We start from the raw sequence: 16,442 nt of genomic DNA on the forward strand, positions 1-16,442 counted from the left end.
AGAAAGGAAAAATAAAATCCTCCCGTCACTCACTTGCCTCCGTCATTCTTCCTAATTAAAAATTAACACCACCCCTTCACCCATAACGTTTAGCCCCAAGACTCACGTTTACGAAAGGAGAAGCGAGTGGAAGCTCCAACATTGGTTGGGTCTTTCCGAGCTCCGTCTCCCTCGCCCAACAGACAGCAAATGCAGCGCAGTTGGAACCCCGGGTCTGCAAGTAGTGCTGCGGTTGCTCGCTCTCGACTATAAGGAGTCGCAGGAAGGGGTGAGGAAATGGGATTAGATTTTCAATTTCAGAACAAACGAACAAAACAGTTCATAAAACACCTTACACTGTGCGGTCTTGAGAAAAAAAAAAGGACATGGGTGGGGTCTGTGAGCAGCAAATTTGATGGTTTTTTAATACAAGGTCTAAGATGGGTAATGGAGCTGCCTCTCACACATCTCACACACAGTGGCTGCGTTTGTCTCGTATGTATCTCCATGTGAGTTTTGTGAGAATTTCCGTCACTTCCCGGGATACTCTGAGTACCAGCGATGTCGCAACAATGGTGCCGCTTTTCTCACCGCACTCAGCGGGGCATTTCCTCGAAAGGAATTTCCTCCTCCCCATGGACGCCAACCTATGGGGATTGTCCGTGCTCTACCCTCTTAAATGTAGAACGTCAAAAGCAAGGAAGCAGCACGTACCATGTTTTTAACATCTTTGGGATGACTCGGCCGGGAAGTGAACCGCCAACCTCCCACACTCACAGCAGACACTCGAACCATTACACCACCGAGTCTGGTCGAAATGATGTAAAATTCCGTAACATTTTGTCCAAGTACTGCTAAACGGAAAGGTTTTGAAAGTGCCAAAAGGACGATTTGTGTTCAACATTGTTGACGTATATAATTTAATTGAAATAAAATAAAGATTTAAAAAGTTGTAGGGGGAAAAAAAGCAAAAAAAATTAGCAGAGCCGTATCCCTGGACATATCACGTGCTTTTGACACAGTCTGGCACCCTGCCCTACTCACCAAACTCTCTTCCCATGGTATCCAAGGCCATCTCCACTCATGGCTCGCAGACTTCCTCTCCTGTCGCAGTCAACGTGTGGCCCTAAATGGAGTTCTTTCATCCCCTCTTCCTGTGCAGGCTGGAGTTCCTCAAGGTAGCGTTCTGGGCCCTGTTCTTTTTCTGGTTTTCATCAATGATCTCTCGGACTCTCTGGAAAATCCTCTATTTCTCTTTGCCGACGACTCCACCCTCTGCCGTACCATCTGTCATCCCTCAGACCGGCAAGCAGCAGCTTCTTCACTCACTGCAAATCTGGATAAAATCACAAACTGGTCCAACACGTGGAACATGTCTTTCAATCCACACAAATCTCACACTCTCACTATGTCTCTTCGAAAGGACCGTTTACAAAACCCCCCCATCCACTTTCTCAACAATCCTCTGGAAGAAGTCTTTTCTTTCAAGCTTCTAGGTCTCACTATCTGCCATGACCTTTCCTGGGAAAGTCACATTTCCAACCTCGCCTCAAAAGCCAGTCGCCGACTGGGAATCCTCCGTCGTGCTAAGTCCTTCCTCGGCCCTCTTGAGCTCCTGACCACTTACAAAGCTTTTGTCCGTAGCCTGATGGAGTACTGCTCTCCCCTCTGGGCTGGTGCTCCTGCCTCCCACCTTTCTCGGCTTAACGCTGTCGAAACCAGGGCTTTTAAGATCATTGGCATCTCCCGCAATGAAGCTGAGTCTTTGGGCCTCTCACTCAATCACCGCAGGTTGGTCGGTGGTCTTTCTGTCTTCTACCGACTCCTCTCCAGCCTTGCCCCCCCTGCTCTCTCTGCGATTTGTCCCCACCACATTTCCACAGGGCGCTCAAGGTCCGCCAACAACCCCTTCTGGTAAAACTACCAAAATCACGAATCACTGCTCATCTTCACTCTTTCATTCCTCTTTTTTCCTGCCTTTGGAATAAACTTCCTCACTCTATTCTTTCCCACTCTTCCCTCCAGGCTTTCAAAACAGCTGTTCACCACCACCTCTTATCTTCCCCCATCCAAATCCTCGATCTTTTCTACCCCCGATAATCCACCCAAGCCCACTTCCTTCATTTCTCCTGCTTTCCTTCCTGAAAGTCCCTGAAATGTCCATCTTCTCTTCGCCATGTTCCCCGTCCCTTCCCCATCCCTCTCCCTTCCACAGTTCACCTAATGTGTCTGTTCCCCACTGTTTTGTCCCTTCCACTCCCGCCCCTCTTGTCTCATGCCTCCTTGCTGCGAGTTGTGTGTTCGCTCTCATACGAGCCTTGACCAAGGTATACAAAAAAAAAAAAAAAAAAAAAGAGGCATAAAAAATTCCGAAAGTTTACGGCCTTTGCTGCAGCCTCCTTTACACAACCTTATTTAGCACAATGCATCCGTTTCTCGTGCCTATTGTTTGTCCATTATACCATCCTTAAAACATCAAGTTTCCTGTTTGGAATGATATTCAATTTTGTTTGACTGCCAGACAGACTAAAACAAGCTCGAATGAGCTAAGATCCACGTCCTCTTAATGATGACGTCATAAAAACGAATATGACGTCATTGTCATGTATCAGGTTTGCGATAAATTATCTGTGCTAATGCCCGGCTTGATTCCCGCAAACAAAATTCAAACAGCTTGCCTAGTTTCGGAGATAATGGTATAGGCGATTTCCATTCGCGGCGATATTATGACATCAACTTTTTTTCTGGGAAGAATTTCCAAAATCGGAGATGGTTAGTGCCTGTGCGTGGGCTTTCTGCATATACATGGCAAGTTTCACGAAGATCCGATGAAAACCCTGGGTTGTGAAACAAAAAGTCAAAAAATAAGAATGACGTCATAAAAATTAATAAGACGTCATAGTGATGTATCATATGTGCGGTAATTCATCTCTGCTAATGCCCTGTTCGATTCCCGCAAACAGAATTCAAAAAGCTTGCCTCGTTTCGGAGATAATTTTTGAGGCGATTTCCATTAGCGGAGATATTTTGACGTCATAACTTTTTTTCTAGAAGGAATTTTCAAAATCGGAGATGGTTACTGTCTGCGGAGGGTATTTTTACATAGATACGCCAAGTTTCAGGAAGTTTCGATGAAAACTGTAGGCTGTGAAACAAAAAAGTGCACAAGAACAACAACGTGAGTAAGACTGAGAGATCCTCCACGAGGATCTAAAAATTATCTCGCTCCTCTTTGCGCACGTGTGATCAGGACAAATTCAGAGACAAAGTCCTGCTAAATTCCAGGTTTGTGCTCCGATTAGTGTTAAAAAACATAATATTCAATTTAAATCAAGTTGTTCCTTGATCATAAACTCACTTAATGGACAGAAAAAGTGATCCAATTGTGAAACCCCACTTTTTGCTTTGCGTGCACGGTCTAACAACAGCAACCAAAACATTCACATTGCATTCCACCGTTACCGAACGGAATCTCAAACTCGCGTGCTCGAGTCCAAGCGTTCTTTACGTGTTTTTGTGCATTTGCATCCCTCAAAATCACAAGCTGCTCAAATGTGCAACAATGTCATATTTGATCTCCATCAGATGAGCTGAGACAAAGTTGTTGAGATTCCAAAATCCAATTCAAGTTTCCTCCTTCATGGAGTTTTCTTCAGATATAATATGATGTGCAGCGGAGTCATTCATCTCCCTATTGTGGAATATTAACAATCTGGTTATTTCACATATTTTGGCTTCATCCTCCTTTATTACACAGCTTCACAAAAATAATTAGAAAGCATCCCAAAATACAAATACTGACCACGTTTGCCCTGTACTCAAACTTGACAAAAACGGCTAACAACTCTGACAGCCACTCGGTAGAGCGCATACCTCCGCCACGCAATGCCGAATCAAGTAGAACATACGGGGTCAATTTTTTTTTGAAATACCATGCAATATATCGGTTTAGCCTTATTTCTCAATGGTCAAGAATCACTTAGAAAATTATATAAACTGTATCCGGATCTACACCAAAATCTAATCGGTTCACCCTTGTCACACACCCAACCTGCCGACCAAATTTCATCCGAATCTGTAAACTTTGAGATATCCTGCACACAAACAAACAAACGAGAAAGATGTGCACAGCACGATACTTGTGAAATCCATAAAACAAATTTGACCTTAAAAATAATTGGTGGTTGAATTAAATGACCAACGATGCAAATCCTCTTCAAATTTGTCATCAATCAGATAAAAATTGAAAATTTTGGAAATCCGGCCCAGGTTGAACTTTAAAATAATTGGCTAGTTGAATTCAGTGACCTGATATGCAAATCCTCTTCAAATTTCAAGTCAATCAGATGAAAGTTGAGGATTTTAGAAATTTGACCTAAGTTGTTGACCTTTTGGCCTCAAAAACAATAGGCTCCTTGCTTATGCCGATCTCTACCATTTGGTGAAGTTTCATGAAGATCGGTTTAAAATTGACCTTTAGGCGATGGACATGCAGACAAACAGACAAAACACACAAGACCAACCACTATACTTGAAATTTTTTTAGCAGAGTCTCGCGTAGCGAACGCTGGCTCTTAGAGAGCTCCGCATTGTTCTTGTTCTTCTGGTGAAGACAAAACCTTTACGGCTCGGCTCTTTTTATATACAGGATCCGGATTTCCTTAAATACTAAACACCTGTACACATCCTCGCATTGACGGTGCCTTTTGAGAGTGTCTATCATGAACTTTTAAATATATTCGGACATTTGCTTTAAAGTTTCGAAAAGTTCACATTACTATTTAAAGATTATTCCATTTAATGTGTTGTAATTTCGTAAATACACTATTTTCTCATCATGAACGAGGAGCCTCCATGACGGGTCTCGCTATTGGCTCCATCAAGGCACGTGACGAAATATCGGAAGTTGTTGTTGTTATTGTCTTTAGGACACGGCTATTGGACACATTTGTCCTTGTTTTGGCTTGGAGACACACACACACACAAATTGCAAAACCCAGACTACAGCTAAAGAAAAGAGGTGAAGGAGGGTGGGGGGGAAATCACAACCTGGAGACATGTGAGTGTGGGAAACAGTTGGAGGGGGGAGGAACAAACTAATAAACAAACAAAAAAAAAACAGGTAGGCCCAAAAGTATCCGACGCAAGATCGAAATAAGTAGAATGAGCACGACAAAAATACACAGGAGTGCACACTCAATACGAAGAACAATCAACACTCAATCTATGGCAGCACAGACCAATTAGCTTTGTGTAAGCACGTCTCTCGGAGTACTGAGAAACGCAACGACGACCAGGAAAACGAACAAAATAGAACACTGGATCCCATATTACAAGACACGCACACTCACGGGTGTCCGTGAAAAGAACAGCACAAACCATTGTGATCTTTCCCTTTACTTTACACAATGTAGTTTACTAAACAGCGCTTTAGGGATGAAATATTTATTTGAGATTTTTATTCCTTTGTTTGCATTGAAATACAAATCCCTTGCAGTGTAGCGGTAATGCTCAGGCATTAACACTGCCAATCCTTCAACATCGTCAGGACGCAAACGGGACAAATCAATCAGAAATTCATTTCATTTTGCGAAAACGTATTTCATTGTCAAAGGGAAGGGGATAAGAGAAAGATGAAACGGGTGTGAGGATGCTGATGTTTTACCACTCAGGCGTTCCCAAGACGATCAACTGAATGAGCGTTCCTGTAACAGCAGCGAGGATGGGATAGTGATCCACCTGCTCCAGAACTGGGACAGACAAAGAAAAAGCAGCTCAGTGATACATGCAGCTCCACAAGGATACCCAAGGATAGTTTACTGGGTCTCCTGCAATTTGTGGCACAATGGGTACTGGCTATTGCAGACCAACACACCTCCGCATTGATCGCTATCCCAAGTGACATGAGGTGTCCATGCACCATGGGTGTGTGCAAGTTATATAAAGCCCAGATTTGGGGAGAAAAAGTGTAATGTGTCAGCTTTAGGTCCAGCACACTCACCAGGAAGCCGAAAGCTGACCATGCGGTCAAACAGACCACCCTCGGCTGTGATACGGTGCAGAATTTGATTCAACAGCTGGGAAGGAAGAGGTGGGATTAACCATACGAGTGGACAAAGAACAGAGGTCATGCAGACCAGTGTTGGGAGAATACATGGGAATGTGGTCATGAGATAGAGCGTTGCACAAGTTCAAAAAAGTAGACTAGATTACGTAGATTATAATCGATCCAGCTCCAGCATCGACACACAGAGCTGTACCTGGGAGAGTCGAGCGAGCAGGAGGTCAGAAGCTGGACTTGTGGGGTCAGAGAGTGTGGAGGGGACCAGGTGTGCAGTCATTTCGAGCACACGAAGTAGTGACACAGACAGGTCGAAGCAAGTTGCGCACACCTTGAGCTGACGCGAGTCCACAATGTTCCTTTCGGGACGCTCAGCAGTCTGCTGTATCTGTAGTTGAGGTACAAGTGAGCAAATGAAGTGAGAAAAGAAAAGGAACGACAAAACAATTCCAGTACATCCATCACAGATGTGTTATTTACATCTTCACGTATCACTCTACTTTACTATTGCCAACTATCTCCTCCATTATTGTACCACACACGTGAGGCCGAGTTAGCCTGACACCAACAAAGCTAAAAATCTGGCTATCACTCAGTTTTTCCATGACCCTACCTTTCTGCGGACATTGAGGTAAGCTTGCACATCTCAAAAATGAAAATCAAGCATAACGAGATCAGTGAGTGGGTAGAAGGTGAATGGGGGATGGGGGGGGGAGGAGAGGAGAGTGACAAAATATATAATAGAAAATGAAAAAAAGGTCAAACCTCCTGTATCATGCCGACAAACTCGGAGAACGCCCAGTTGAGCTGATTGATTAGGCTGTTTAAGAATGCCGAAGCTTGTTTAGACCTTTGCTGTAAGAGCGTGGCAGCTTGCTGCTGTAGTCTCAGCGAGGGACACGGCTCTGTGAGGACACGGATATGCTCAGATTGATCACGGCTGTTGAAGATTTTAAATTCCTGAGATGCTCTGTGCCGAGCTGGCACGTTAGTGATGCTAGCAGGAGCACGAAGTGGAAATTCAAACAGACTCTGAGTTACCCAGCAGGTGCTTCATGTTTGAGCCTCCTTGTAGGGTAGAAGCAATTTTTGGTTGTTGTTGGTTCAAGAGTTTTAACCATGGAAGCAAGAAAAATCACATGAAGGCCTTCATACTGTCGATTTGTTTAATAAGTAAGCAAAACACTCGTGTCCATTCTTTCACCACCCCCCACCCCACATCTCACCCTCTCTGTTCTCACCTTTGGAACTCACTTGTTGCATCCATTGCCTCAAGCTCTTGCCTACTAGATTTCAGGTGTACCGCCCACCGCCACAATGGTGACTCTCATTTCCACTACTGAATAATACTGCACCTCCTGATACCCTTCACTACATCCACCCACTGACCGTTCTCCTACAATTGCTAGCATTCTATTTCTTATCCCACCGTTCTACCTTTGCCCGATTTTGTCCGTCTATCCATTGCCCCATGTTCTGCTCTTCCACGAGCCTCGATACCCAAATTGAAAATAAATAAACAAACAAACGGTTTTGTCAAATATAAAAGGTGCAATAGTAGTGAATGATAAAAGCACTGATATAATTTCAGATTGCCAGTCCGTACAAAAACAAACAAACAAACCAAAAAAAAAAAAAAAATCAAAATCCAATCCACTAAACTTGTGAGGAGTCATAAAAGTCAGAGGAGTGCGTTTGCCTCGCATTTCAGTCCACCTAGTCCATGGGCCCAGGCATATATCGGTACCATCTGGGAAACCAAACTTTAGGGCTACTACGTTATTGGTAGGGACTATATGATAACCGTTCCAGAAGAGCAGCTTAGTGTATATTTTGCATTTTTACCATTTTACCATTCTGAGATATTGACGTTTTGGGGGAAAATCACACAATGGACTATTGACACATCCCATGAAGGTAATATCCTTCAATAACAGCTCAGGATATCCAGATTTGTTTGCCTTTTCGCTTTCATTATGCGGAGGGTGCGTACATTCCAGAGATGATAACTACCAATAAGCTGGCAGTCTGCAATGGTTATGACATCAAAATATGATATATATATATATATATATATACACACACCAATTCAAAAATCATAACTAGGATTGGTTTCCTTAGATGGTACCGCCAAGTGGAATTTCTGGCCTGGGCCCATGGACTAACCAGGGAAACAGGCTGGGAGCGACACGTACAGTGTTCACATTATTATGAAAACTCATGCTGGGGATTTGTAAGCAAACGAGAGCAAATGCATGGAGGAAATGGACGTTGGTTTATTTGGAATGTTCACGCGAGCGAACACGAGGAATCATTCGCGCATCCTTTTGTCGAAGTCGCTGAGTACACATCGATTGGGGGCTAGGAAGAGTACATGGTAACGTGGGAATTGCGCTCACTCTGTAATGTGGGGTTGTTTGCATCACTTGGTTTCAAACGCAGTGGTGGTATCAGGTGGGTGTATCGGTAACCAAATCCTGAACCCTGTACAAGATAGATAGGGGAATGGGAGCGAGGAAGACACAAAACAAATTGCCTTTACATGTTGGGAGAGAAAGCAAGCAAGGTAAAAATCAAAATCGATGAAAAACATGACAAAGTTGATGGAAGGGAAAGTAGAAAGAGAGAAGAAAAATGAACATGAAGCAATGAGGGGAAAATGACAAGACAAACTTGAAAGCGTATTCAGGACTAAGGGGTAAGCTAAAAAGTGATTACCTTCCAGAGGCGCACGAGGATCCAGTTGGTCTGTGCCCACGGACGCTGCTCGTACGGGGCAAGCAAGCTGCGCAGCATGCTCATCCGGCTGGAATGGGAAACAGTATGGTTCACTCACCCTCACACCGTCATACACCACGCCGTTTTACCTTCTACAACCTGGGAGATCGGTTGTGACAAACCTCGATAATTTTAGGACCGGGTCAATTAAGGGAAGAGGGGTTGCTGATAAGGGACCTTCAATTACATCCGTTTAAGATCGCGCTCCACGGTTTCACGACAACTCGCCCTAGTGTTCAAAGAAACCTCGATTAGTATGCAGGTTGGTGGTTCATGAACATCAAATCAAATAATATACCCGCAGATGTGATCGGTGATCTATGAGTAAGGAAGTGTCCGACGCCGTTCGCATCTCAAACTGAACCCTGAACCAGCCGTTTGGAAATTATCCGTAAACAAAGCCCTTCCATGACGATTCTTCGTCATTCAGTTCATGTCTCAACTCCCTACAGAGCACCAACTCTCCATCCTGCCATTATTAGCTGGGGCTCCATTGCAACGCCACGTGATTCTCATCCACGTCATCGGCCATGAATAGGTTAATCGTTTTACAGGAAGCAGGTGGAAGACTCGTCACTCTTCATCTTCAAACACCCTACACCATTTGCCTTCGCTGCAACCTGTACCTCAACGATCGCAGCTGGGCGCGTGCACTTTATCTCGGGCAACTATCAGCGACACATTCGGAAATGGTTTTGTACTCATTGTTGGTTTCAACAAAGGTATGGAAAAAAAAAAAATCGAAGCAGCACGCCGGGTTAACCAGCCTGACGTTACTCACATCGAGTCAGGAACCTCCTCAAGGGCGTGGAGCGAACTTGGGAAGCAAACGAAGCTGGCGAGTGCCTGCATCAGCAAGTCTTTAATGTCTACGGTGATGTGAAGAGCAATTCATACACGTCAGTGATGTCACAATAGAGTAATTGTCCAAATCAAAAGTGTCAGAAAATAATAAATACCTGTCTTGTGTCACAATATCTTGTATGAACAGAGTGCTCCAGAACAATTATTTATTAACTGTTACACAAGGTAACCCAGATACAAGAGGCCACTCGGTCCATCCAGCCTGTGTCACCTCCACGTCCCCGACAACCCACGATCACCACATGCTCCCCGTTTTGTTTGTTTTTCTCACGACAAAAAGACTACACATTCCCAGTCGACACGACACGTACAAAAAACAATTGGACATCTGAAACTTCCAAGTCATCACCACTCAATCACAACTGGCTAATTTTAGAAACCTACCATTTGTGCCAATATCCACATACCTCCCCCTCTCTGCCCATTTCTTAAATAAGTACTCATCAACATCCAGTTTATACTTATCCACTGTCCCTGCTGCTAACACCTTCCCTGGAAGACCATTCCATGTGTTAACAACTGTGTGTAAAATACCCTTTCCTTGTTTCTGTTCTGACCTTCACTCTTTAACTATACTCTCTGGTTCTGCCACTGTCCATCTTTGTATAAAAAGACCATCTGTCCTGCATTGTTTTGTCTATACCCTTCGTCATCCTAAGCTTCATCACATCCCCTCATAATCACCTCCATCCAAATGTATAAAAGTCCTGTGTCCTTCAACCGCTCCTCATAGTTTAGTCGAACTCTGCCTGGAATCGATCCAGTCACTCGACGCTGAACCCTTTCTGTGGAAGAGTTCCGAGACGGTGTTAAAACTACCTCTGTTGATTTGTAATTTATCCCCCTACGAATACCACCGAACACCCTGTTTGGCGTCACCGAAACTTACCTGCACTGTGCCGTCTGCTTACCCCCCTGTATCTATGACCGCACCCAGATCCTTCTCCTGTGCAACATGCTGCAAGATTGCTCCTTGCATCATGTAATCTCTATTTTCATTATCCCTACATAATCCCAGCATCCCCAGCACCTTACATTTCTGTATGTTGAAATGCATTTGCCAATCTTTTGCCCAATCTCTGAAAAGTATCGAGACTTTCCTGAATTTGATCACCCCACCTTCTCTGGTATCCACCTTAGCTCCAAGCTTTGCGTCATTGGAAACTCGACTCTCAACCCAACTGTCCGAATCTTTGAAGTATATTATGAATAATAATGGTCCGAGTACGGATCCCTGAGGTACCCCATTAATTACATCCTCCCACTCACAGCCACTTTTAACTTCCCATTACGAATGCAGTGTCCAATCCAGTTCAATGCCCAACCAGTCACTCCACAAGCCCTCACCTTAAAGCCCTGTCACACCTTGACGATTTAGCCAGCGTATGCCGACGTATGAAAAATTTGTCTAAAACACTGGCACACGTCGAATACGTATGGGTAAGTTTTGTATACGTTAAGAGCACGCTGGCATACGTCATAGTACACCGAGCTGTTAGACAAATTTTCCATGCTTGAAATTTTTCGACGTATGCCAGCGTATGACTCACAGGTTCCACATATACTGGCCATAAGTTGTAGGCACGTTACGCGATCGTTGACACACGTTACTTGTAAGTTACTCATAAGTCGAAACGCGTCGAGGTAATGTTTAGCGTCAGTGTTCCAGACTCCCTGGTTTTTTTTTTTTTTCCTTCAGTATGATGGTGATGTTGACACTTCGATTTCTAGTGTGGTTATAATATAATATAATTAAAAGGCTGCCGCTCAACGATTTAAATCATAACCGCACTAGAAATCAAAGTGTCAACATCACCGTCATACCGAAAAGAAAAGAAAAAAAAAAGAAAGAAAAAAAACAGGGAGTCTGGAACACTGACGCCAACCATTACATCGACGTGTTTCGACTTATGAGTAACTTACAAGTAACGTGTGTCGACCTGTGTCAACGATCACGTAACGTGCCTACAACTTATGGCCAGCGTGTGCGGAACGTGTGTCATACGTCGAAAATTTTTTAACATGCTGAAAATTTGTCGACTTACTCGGCATATGACGACGTATGCCAGCGTACTCTTAACGTATACAAAACTTACCCATAATGTATTCGACGTGTGCCAGCGTATTCGGCAAATTTTTCATACGTCGGCATACGCTGGCTAAAACATCAAGGTGTGACAGCGGCTTGACACTTCGATGTCTCGTGCGGTTATGATTTGAATCGTCGAGCCGCAGCCTATTAACAGCCTACGCCACGTGATCATCGGCGATACGCTGCCACGCGCTATGCATAAGTTAGACTATCGTTGGGCATAGGTTGTGAACGCCGACAACACGCTCAGCATTTGTTGATATAAGTTATCTATATGTTATCAAAACGTTCTGTGTACGTTACTAATACATTATGCATACGTCCAACTCGTTAGGAATACGTCCAAAACTGGAAAAAACATCAATAGTTCAGCGTACGCCAGCGTTTTACATACATTTTGATACCTTGCTGGCTAAAACGTCAAGGTGTGACAGGGCCTTTAGCCAACAACCTCCTATGTGATGTGGTACCTTATCAAATGCCTTCTGAAAGTTGAAATATACGAAATCCACTTGCAATCAATAACTGCCTCGTCAAACTCCAATAAATTTGTTGTCTGTTGTAAATCCAACAAATCTGTTGAAAAAGACCCACCTGTACCCACAATTCTGGGGTCGACAAAGTGTCTGGCCAGCACTGTAGCCAGACGGATGAGCGTGCCTTCAAATCCTGAAAGCACAAAAAATTTAAAAAAATAAACAGCTTTTTGTGAGGGTTATGCAAGGCCAATCGCTGAGCACAGGTATGTAAAACGTTCAGTCTTGGGTCCTGTGTGAATAATTGCATTGTAGTCATTCGAGATAAAACTGGTGCAAAGTGAGTCCGAGTGCGAGCCGCACAAGGCAGGCAAACACAGAAGGGTGAAAATGCAGATGGAGATTCACATACCAGGCAAGGTCTCCACTCCAGTGAAGTAACTCTTTAATGCATTGTAAGCATTTACAGAGACGGAAACGTAGAACTCAGGCAGAAAGGCAAAGAAAGGGCCGGAGCGATCTGCGTGCTCCACAGAGCCGAGAGCTATGCGCAGCAACCAATAAATATCTCCCATTTTCTCCTATGGAACGACAATGGGACGAGGTATACGGCATCCTCCAATCTCATACAATTTAATTAGTCAATCCTCATGCCATTAAAAATTTACAACTTTGCGTAAAAAAGTAAAAAAAACAAAAAACAAATGACTGCAGGACAGGGAGTGGAAGACAAAGTGACAAAGAAGAAGCTTGGATGGTCGACATTGAACCCTCTTTCTGTGGTTCATCGTAGAGAATCCCAACATTACATGTATCTACATCTATACACAAATCTATCTGTGACTCATTGGGACTGACACAATCTGTCAACTTCCCGACCCGGATCTCAGCCAACGGTACTCCAGATCTTCTGGATCTGATTTTGACCAATTTCTAAGAAAATATCTGCTGTTCTTCCTCCGCTCCAATCGGTTCATCTGACCATATGCTTGTCAAAGTGGACATCTCTCTGGCTGTTATCAGAGAACCAGCTCAGTGCCGTCGAGTCTGGCATTTCACTCAGGCCGACTTGCAAGGTCTTCAAGCATCCATCAAACTTCTAAACTGGTCTCCCATTTCAACTGTCTCTGACATCAACTCATCCTGGCAATTTTTTTCAAAGAAACTTGCTCTCCCACATGCACAGATTTATCCCCCCTAGTCTTCAGTTGTCCTACCCTTCCTCCCACCCATGGCACACGAAAAGCTTGTGGCGAGGCAGTTGTCCTGAAACAACTTGCCTTTGCCTCATGGACGGCAAACCCAACTGAGGGTAATCTCAGTTCCTTACACAACGCTCAGAACAAGTGCGTGTTTACCCCCAGGAGAGCCAGAAAACAACATCTTTCTAATTTCAAATCTGAACTCTCAAGCCTGTCTCCCTCCTCCAAATCCTGGTGGTGTCGAGGTAAGTCTGTCTCTGGTGTATGTTCCCCCTCCATACCCTCCTTTACCTCAAATGGCCGTACTGCTGACACTGCACGTGAAAAGGCTGAATGCCGAAACTCTGAGTTTGCTTCTACATCTTGTGTCCCAAACCCATCACTTTCTGTACTCACCTTACCCAGTCGCACCTATTTCTGCCAATATCCATGTACATGGACTCTGTGTCCTTTTCTGCTCACAAGGAGGAGAGCTTGCTGTCAAACCTCGACTCAGATTCTGCAACCGTTCGAGATGACATCAGCCCTTGTGTTCTAAAAACCTGCTCCTCTGCTCTTGCTCACCCTCTCTCAGTTCTCTTCACCCTCTCATTTGCTCAAGGTCATCTGCCATCTGCTTGGAAATGAGCAAACATTAACACTTTGCATAAAAAGGTGCAAAACAGATCCATGCAACTACAGACCGATCAGCCTGTGCCCAATCATCAGCAAGGTCAAGGAATCAATCAGCGCTTCCAACATCCAACCTTTTCCTCTTCTCCAATGGCTTGATTTCCGATCATCAATTTGGATTTAGACCATTCAACGCTGGACATGTTGTTCCTGCTTTCCCAACAATGGATGGAGGTTCTAAATGCCAGACATGAAATCAGAGCCATATCCGGAGACATATTGCGTGCCTACAATATGGTCTGGCATCCTGCATTTCTCACCAAACTCTCTTCCTCTGGTATCCAAGGCAATCTGTACTCATGGCTCACAGATTTCCTCTCCTGTCACAGTCAACGCATGCCTCTGAATGGAATTCTCTAATCTCTTCTTCTCGTCTTCTCGTCCAGGCTAGAGTTCCTCAAGGCAGTGTTCTTGGCCCGTGCTTTTTCTGGTTTCAATCAATGATCTCTCAGACTCTCTGAAAAATCCTCCATCTTTCTGCTGATAACTCCACCCTCTGCCGTACCACCTCTCATCCCTCTGATCAGCAAGCAGCAACCTCTTCACTCTCTGCAGACCTGGATAAAATCACAAGCTGGTCAAACACTTGGAACATGTCTTTCAATCCTGACAAATCTCACACTCACTATGTCTCTCTGAAAAGACCGTTTCGAACCGCCCCCCCCACCCCCCATCTACTTTCTCAACAATCCCCTTGAAGAAGTCCTTTCATTCAAGGTTTTGGGCCTCACTATCTGCCAAAATCTTTCTGGGAAAGCCAAGTCTCCAAGCTGCCCTCCAAAGCCAGTTGCCAACTGGGCATCATACGTCGTGCAAAGTCCTTCCTTGACACACCTGAGCTTCGAAGAACTTACAAAGCTTTCATCCACAGTCTGATGGAGTAATGCTCTCCCCTCTGGGGTGGTGTTCCTGCCTCACACCTGGCTCGACTTCATGCTGTGGAAACCAAGGCTTTTAGGATCGTTGGTATCTCCCATGATGAAGCTGAGTCTTTGGGTCTCTCGCTCTCTCTCTCACTGGAGGAAGGTCGTGGTCTTTCTGTCTTCTGCAGTCTCCTCTCCGGCCTTGCCACCCCCCCCCCCCTGCTCCGTCTGTGATATGTCCCCCTTATATTGCCACAGAGCGCTCAAGGTTCGCCATAAACTCCTTCTGGTAAAACTACCAAAATCAAGAATCACTGCTCACCTTCACCCTTTCATTCCTCTTTTTTCCCCGCCTTTGGAACAAACTCCCACACTCTCTTCAATCCCATTGTTCCCTCCAGGTATTCAAAACAGCTGTTCACTACCATCTCATATCTTCCCCATCCAAAACCACGATCTTTTCTACCCCCGTTAATCCACCCCAAACCCACCTACTTCAAAATCCCTGTTTTCCTTCCTGAAAGTCACTGTAGTACCATCTTGTTTTTCCCGTGTACCCCACCCCATCCCTCTCCCTTCCACAGATCTCCGATTGATTTTGTTCCTCACTATTTTGTACTTCCCTCTCCCACCCCTCTTGTCCCCTGCCTTGTTATATGTTTCTGTGTATTCGCTCTTACACGAGTCTCGATATGGTATACAAAAAATAAAAAAATTATTAATGTAAGACATGTTGATGATCGATATATAATATTCAGAAAAGAGATGCCAGGATAAAACTGCAAACAACTGGGACAATAGAAAAGCAATGGGTCCACAGTCTTACTTGCATTACCAATAGATAACAACCTGAACAAAATGTGTCCCACTGTGATGAGGAAATGATTCAACAATGGCATCACCATGCCCCGCTGCCCTCGAGTCAGTTCGTAACATCCACCATTAATGTTCATCTCAATTAAAGCCACCTAAACCAGACTTTATCTGATGATGGTACACCACCATGAAATGAAGCCTGCAGAAGGCAGCTTTAATTGGGATGAACTACACGGTCAGATTTCCAGACAAATTCGCAATGACAAGTGGTCTAATGATGCTGTCCCACAAAAACTCACTGCTTCTTCTTCTTCAACTGACTCTCGTGACTGGGATGCAGGTACTACAGACATCTTTCATGCGACAAGGGGAGGAAAGTAACACCGACGCAAAGTATCATACCGACGAGTAAATTGCTGCGTTGTGCCAGGCCAAGCGGCGGCTCAATTGGTTCAACTTGTCGCGGAAAACATTTTCGCTCCTCTGCAGCTCCTTCATCACATCACATTGCTGTGAGACAAACAATATGGGCATGTGAAGGAAATGTGACAAATATAATCCTAAAAGACAAAAGCTAATCTTTTCATTTATACATTACTGCTAATGCATATAGACTGCTCTGTAACAATAGGGACAGTG

At 44.4% G+C, this 16,442-nt stretch overlaps 2 protein-coding genes across 6 annotated transcripts in view; one reads left to right on the plus strand and one right to left on the minus strand.

Moving 5' to 3' along the window:
• The window catches only part of ERMARD (ER membrane associated RNA degradation), an 82,787-nt gene that overhangs the window by 32,153 nt on the left and 34,192 nt on the right, over positions 1–16,442 (plus strand). The window lies entirely within an intron of this gene.
• The window catches only part of RNF123 (ring finger protein 123), a 67,644-nt gene that overhangs the window by 3,036 nt on the left and 48,166 nt on the right, over positions 1–16,442 (minus strand). For all 5 annotated transcript variants that reach the window (XM_085863692.1, XM_085863693.1, XM_085863691.1 and 2 more), the window contains 11 exons: positions 16,206–16,313; positions 12,663–12,831; positions 12,369–12,443; positions 9,600–9,687; positions 8,759–8,846; positions 8,440–8,524; positions 6,806–6,945; positions 6,240–6,428; positions 5,981–6,056; positions 5,645–5,729; positions 107–246 (listed from right to left, as the gene is read on the minus strand). In XM_085863692.1, coding sequence (XP_085719818.1) covers positions 107–246; positions 5,645–5,729; positions 5,981–6,056; positions 6,240–6,428; positions 6,806–6,945; positions 8,440–8,524; positions 8,759–8,846; positions 9,600–9,687; positions 12,369–12,443; positions 12,663–12,831; positions 16,206–16,313 — 1,243 coding nt within the window. The remainder of the gene's footprint in view (positions 1–106; positions 247–5,644; positions 5,730–5,980; positions 6,057–6,239; positions 6,429–6,805; positions 6,946–8,439; positions 8,525–8,758; positions 8,847–9,599; positions 9,688–12,368; positions 12,444–12,662; positions 12,832–16,205; positions 16,314–16,442) is intronic.

The sequence above is a fragment of the Eptatretus burgeri genome, chromosome 18 (assembly GCF_056783735.1).
Source record: "Eptatretus burgeri isolate ZD-2024b chromosome 18, Ebu_testis_v1, whole genome shotgun sequence".
Taxonomy (NCBI): Eukaryota; Metazoa; Chordata; class Myxini; order Myxiniformes; family Myxinidae; genus Eptatretus; species Eptatretus burgeri.